Source organism: Varanus komodoensis, unplaced genomic scaffold (genome assembly GCF_004798865.1).
Source record: "Varanus komodoensis strain SLA01 unplaced genomic scaffold, ASM479886v1 scaffold108, whole genome shotgun sequence".
NCBI lineage: Eukaryota > Metazoa > Chordata > Lepidosauria > Squamata > Varanidae > Varanus > Varanus komodoensis.
The window spans coordinates 336,520-342,694 of NW_025335307.1; the positions used below are offsets into that span (position 1 = coordinate 336,520).

General features: G+C 48.1%; 1 protein-coding gene across 1 annotated transcript; it reads left to right on the plus strand.

Annotated features, from left to right (window-relative positions):
* Positions 1-3,399: 3,399 nt before the first annotated feature.
* On the plus strand, positions 3,400-5,238 carry LOC123018038 (vomeronasal type-2 receptor 26-like). Its single transcript, XM_044419775.1, has 2 exons — positions 3,400-3,439; positions 4,364-5,238. The coding sequence occupies exons 1-2, from the start codon at positions 3,400-3,402 to the stop codon at positions 5,236-5,238; spliced, it is 915 nt and encodes a 304-aa protein (XP_044275710.1).
* Positions 5,239-6,175: the final 937 nt, after the last annotated feature.

The window sequence follows — 6,175 nt, forward strand, 5'->3', positions numbered from 1 at the left end:
ATATATCTACCAATAAAAACATAATCATTCAAAAGACAGAGAAAATACTGGGCTATTATCTTATTCTCTTTACAATTAATGTGTAAAGTATTTTGTAATGAACACCCAGGTCCCTTTCTGAAGGGCTATAGTCTCCAGAGAGAACTGTCCATTGGCTGCTTCTAAGGATACCTGAAGTATTGCCCTCAGAAAAGTTGCACTGCATTTGATGATGATGCTTCCATTCTGTTTCCTAAAGTCCAAATTAGACTATGGGCATCCAGGAATGAATTTAAAATCCTGTCCATAAAGGAGTCATTGCCAGCCACACTAAACTAGGACCAGCTCTTAACAAAAAGGGGGATATGAAATGTTTCTTCTCAAATGCTTTTCTTTCTCTGTTCCTCCAGCTCCGCCCTTTCCTGAGAGACCCCCAATTTCACAATCATTCTATTGAGGGGGTGTTTTTGGATGAGAATGGAGACTTGGCAGTCAACTTGGACCTTGTCAGTTGGGTGATGTATCCCAACAGGAGTGTTGCAAGAGTAAAAGTTGGGAGTCTAGAAAGACAGGGCTCACCTGGCCCCAAATTCACCATTCACCGAGATCCCATTGTGTGGCCCCGATGGCTAGATCAGGTGAAGAAAAAGTCCCCTTCATTTTATTGGTTTCATTTCCCATCCCTTCTCCAAGCTTCTGGATAATGGGAGGTACAGAAATTTAAGAAGTAAATAAAAAGCATGAGATGTAAATAGTGTAGTGAATAAAGGTGATGCATTTTATTATGAGGGAATGTTCAGCTGCTTCAGCTTCCCAGGAGGGGGTCCAGTTATGGAATCCATTAAAATGCTGGCAGTCCTCTCCCCTCTGCTCTGTCTCCCCAGTCCCCATCTTGTTCAGCCCCAACCCTCCTCCCCTGATGCTCCTTCTCTCTCACTCAGCCCCTGCCTCAGGCCAGGTGTGTGGAGAGCTGCCGCCCGGGATTCTTCAAGGTGGCTCGGGAAGGACAGCCTGAGTGCTGCTATGACTGCGCTCCATGTGCTGAGGGGACCATCTCCACTTGGCAAGGTGGGTGAGTAGAGAGGAAAGACCAATGCCTGGGAGGAGGCCAGATAGATGTCCTCAGTAAGGGGCATATTTGGGTGTGATCCTCCATCCTGCAAAGAATTTAGGACAATCTGGTTGTTCTTGGAGTATCAGAGCAGGAAAACATAGCCATGAGTGTGGTTTCCCCCCTTCCTTCCTGTTCTTCAAGCACTGTTTGACCGAACCCTTGTGTGGTGTTCTCTGGTTCCCAGAATGCCTCTTTCCCTAGTTGCTTCAGCAGCCACATACTCTTTTGCCTTCTGTCTAGTGCAGGCATGCTTTCCCTACACATCTTCTTGCCAGTAAGTCTCCCCTGCCCATCTCTGCCCCACATTCCTCCTTGTCTTCTTATCTCCAGAAACCATTCCATCCAATGGGTGGAATTTTGCCGATATACTTCCTCCTCTCTCCACTGTACTTCTCATGACATCCTGGCATGTGAAGCCAACTAATTGGGCAGTCATTCCCTTCAATTTACAAAGCTACCAAAAGCACAATGTGGAGGTCCCCCAAAGAGAAATGGGTGACTTGCAGAGAAGGAATGTTCCTGAGCATGAGGAACTTTTGAAGCTTCTGTTGCCTTATCTGGAAAAGCTGAAAGAGGACTTCTCTTGATGGCATTGCAGAGCTTGCTTTCAGGGAGAATGCTGGGAAGGTTGCTTGCCCAGAGGATGATGCAAGCAATGGTTCCCAAGTTGTTTGTGGCATGACGGGTTTCACATATGCATGGGAATGTTGGGAGCAGGAGATGTGAGTCAGATCTTCCACAGTGCCTGCAGGGCTTGAGCAGATTCTGAAATGGGCAGGGGACTCCTGTGCTTCAATGGAACCCAAGATGGGTAGAATTCCTAGATATGCTGTATTTTTCTGATAGTAAAGCAAGCAAACAAACAAACAGGCAAAAAGGTATTAAAATGAATTTGTCTTCATTTATACTGAATTAGTGGGGAATCATCGGAATGGCAGGCGATGAAGACTGGGGTCCCCCAGGGCTCATTCCTGGGACCGATCCTATTCAATCATTTCATCAATGATCTGGGGGAGGTGGCCACAACTGAGGAGCAGGTATTCTGATTCCAAAAGGATCTGCGCAGACTAAGGAAGTTGGCCAGGACCAACAGGATGGCGTTCAATGCAGATAAATGCCACGTCTTGCACTTGGGGCATAGGAATGGGCATCATGAGTACATGTTAGGAGACAAGTGACTGGAGAGCAGCACTTGTGAACAGGATATTGGGGTGCTGGTTGACTGCAGGCTAAACATGTGTTAGCAGTGTGACACGGCGCTGAAGAGGACAAATGTCACCATTGGTTGCATAGCATGAAGTGCGGCTTCTAGATCGAGAGAGTTATGACTGTTACCCTATACGACTCTGGTGCACCTGCTGCAGAAGTATGTGTTCAGTCCTGGACCCCTCATTACAAGTGGGATATGGCCAGGCTGGAAACAGTTTGGTTTAAGGCAACAAGGATGGTGGCTGTATTGCAGGGAAATCAGTATGAGGTGAGACTGAGGGAACTGGGTCTTTTCAGCCTGGAGACGAGGACACTCCAACGGAATCTGTTGGCAACATACAGGCACTTAAGAGGGTATCACAAAGAGGTGGGTAGAGACCTGTTTTCCACTATGGAGGAGGGCAGGACAGGTTCCAATGGAGCAATGGTCAGGATACTAAGGTTCAATTTGGATGCCAGGGAGCACTTTCTTACAGTTGGAACCCCAAGGGTATGGAATGGGTTTCCACAGGAGGTGGTTGAAGCCCCATTGGTGAGGGTGTTCAAAAATAAGGTGGACATGCCCATGGTAGGCATGTCATGACTGGAGTCAGCTGGAGCTGGGAGTCAAACCAGATGGGCTAGGGGGCCCATTCTGACTCATTCTGTATCTATGTTTCTATATGATAAAGCATCTTGGATTTAATTTTTCAGTTTTTTTATTCAGCTATTTCTTTCAAGAAACACAATTTAGTTTATGTAATTCTCCTCCTCCTTCTCTCAATGTTAAAAACAACCCTGTGAGGTAGGCTGGACTGACAGTCTGTGGAAGGTCCAGAGTCAACTAGTGAGCTCCATGACTGAGTCAGGACTCGACTCTGGATGACTTTTCCAATGCACAATGTTGACTCCCAGTCAGGCAGGTGTTGCCAGGGGTGGGATTCTGCCCACTCAACCAGGAGAGCTGTACTACCTCAACCAATTTAGGACATCCCCACCCCCAGTCTTCTTTCTCTTCCCTCCCACTTTGAGAAATCTGTTGACAACCCAGTTGCAAGGGTTCCCTGAGCAGAAGGAAGGCTAAAGTGTCATTAGGTCCCAGTCCACTTGATTTCAAGATGGTTCTCTGCATGGTGGTGGATGAGGTTGATGCAACTGGCAAGTAGGGAGCGGCAATAAAGGCAGATCAGGGAAATGGCAGTGCCCATGTGTCAGCATCCTCCTTTGGGTCCTTCTCCATCCACAGGACTCCTGGATCAGTCAAAGCTATGGCTGACAAAATGACTGGTGCCAATTCCTCAGTCTGTGCAGACTGTACCTCTGCTGAACTCAGAAACGGGTGGTGTTCTCTGCAGAGCAGAGGGAAGAAGGTAGGGCTACTGGTGCTTGCTAAGACCCTTGTTGGAAAGCTTGTGGCAGAAGAAGGGCAGGCTGGTGGCTGGGGAGGCAGGGAAAGAATTCCCAGGATGCATGCTAGAAAATTGGAATTAGTGTCAGGATGGAACCCAGGGTGACTTATGTTCACTGGTCCTGGATGCTAAACCAATGTCAGGCTCATTGCATCTTGAGGTCCTGGGAGTTGGGTTGAATGAGTCCCAGATGGGAGAGCAGCATTCTTTCCAGCTTCTCACCTGATTTTTGATGGGTACCTCAAGCATTGGAGAGCTTGGGTTAAGGCTGGGGATAGCCCAATCCCAGTAGCATGGTGCAACTTTGCATCACATCCCTCCACAGCACAGACTTGGCCCCACCACTTCCTTCTCGGACATTCACCCCACTTCTTTGAGATGTGCAAGGATTGGAGATTCCTGCCAGGGTCAGAAACTTTCTGGTGTCAAGGAAATGTGTCAACTTTGGAGAATGAAGGCGCCCAGTAAGTCCACGCTTATCAGGAAAGCACTCTATGTTGCCTCTTATACCAGAGCCGAGCCCCTAGTTGAACTACAACAATTAATAATAATAGCACAATAAGAACAGCGTCAATGATGAATGAAATGTATAGAACATAGATTGGAAGGCATGTCAGAGTGCTGCTTCTCTTGCTTTCAACAGATGCAGAGCATTGCCTGAAGTGTCCAGAAGATCAGCATCCAAACAAGCCCAAGGATCAATGCATCCCCAAGGTCATCACCTTCCTGTCCTATGAAGAACATTTGGGAACCCTTCTCACTTGCATGGCCCTACTCTTTTCCACAGCCACAGGAAGCATTTTGGGAATCTTCAGGAAATTCCAGGAAACCCCAGTAGTCAAGGCCAACAACCGAGACCTTTCCTACATTCTTCTCATCTCTCTCCTGCTTTGCTTTGCATGCTCTTTCCTCTTCATTGGCCAGCCAAGAAGCATCACCTGCCTCCTGCGACAAGCAGCCTTCAGCATCATCTTCTCAGTGGCAATCTCTTCTCTCCTGGCCAAAACAGTCACTGTGGTGCTGGCCTTCCTGGCCACCAAGCCAGGCAACAGGGCAAGGAACTGGTTGGGGAGGAGTTTAGCCAACTCCATTGTCATCTCCTGTTCCAGTGTCCAAGTAGTCATCTCCAACATCTGGCTGGGCATGTCCCCCCCTTTCCCTGAGTCTGACAAGCACTCCCAGCATGGGCAGATCATCCTGCAGTGCAACGAAGGCTCTGTGGCCATGTTTTATGCTGCCCTCAACTACATGGGCTTCCTGGCTGCCGTCTGCTTCACGCTGGCCTTCCTGGCCAGGAAGCTGCCTGGGGCCTTCAATGAGGCAAAGCTGATCACCTTCAGCATGCTGGTCTTTTGCAGTGTCTGGGTGTCCTTCGTGCCCACCTACCTCAGCACCAGGGGCAAGTACATGGTGGCCGTGCAGGTCTTCTCCATCTTGTCCTCTGGGGCTGGGCTGCTGTGCTGCCTCTTCCTCCCCAAGTGCTACATTATCCTAGTGAGGCCTGAGCTAAACACCAAGGAGCATCTCATGATGAAGAACATAGCATAAATTCTGTTTTTAGAGTTTTTCAATAGCTCAAGAATCTGACTGTTGTGTAAAGTCCATAGATTCATTTGGGCATGTGGACAATATGGTAATGAACAAATAGGGAAAAAAATTCTTTTGCACTGTTCAGTGCTTGGTTAAAAAAAAAGCTCCATTTCATACCTGGGGAAGCAGCATGCAGGAAATTTTCCCTTGCTGATTCCGTTACCTAAGCTTTGTGATTTGCCTTTTTTGATGTTTCTACTAACCTTTTTTTTTTTTTTTTTGCAGTCTTAGACTTGTTGCTGCATTTTGACATGCCCGGAGACAAATCCTTGTTGATTGGAAAACGGCATAGTGGCAATAATACAGCTTCTCATTTTTAAAAAACATTTTCAAGTCACCATTCTCCCGGACATCCATCCAGCAGGTTTCCAAGGGTGGGTTTCTGGTGTGGTGTGAGGTTTCCTTGGGAAGCTGCTTCAGGTATTGCAGATCTTTTTCCTTGCCAGCCTCCTCAGGGCTGATTCCCCGGGATGTGTTCACAAACATGCTTTGCTGCATAAGTTCCAAAGCCTAGTTCTGAGAACACCAGCTGAAAAACCAGGAGGAGGGAATGTCTTGCTCCACATGAGGAAGGATTAAAGAAGAAGCCTTTTCTCATCACCGAGAGGACAGACTTCACTCAGATTTGGCAGGGACAGTGCTCCGAGGGTGGAGGTTGCCCTGTCTGGAGCAGAACTCCAGCTGGACTCCTCCTGTATTAGCACCATTGGCCATGCCCCTGCTCGTGTCCTTCTGGAGAGCAGCCACATGCCTGGGACCTGCTGAGGACTGCCACTTCAGCTCCTGCTGTGTGCTTCCTGGGCCATGTGGGAGGGAACCGGTCCACTGAACTCAATGCACCATTTCTATGATCCCCCAATCTGTGGAGGTCAGGCGTCTATATCCTCAGTGGGGT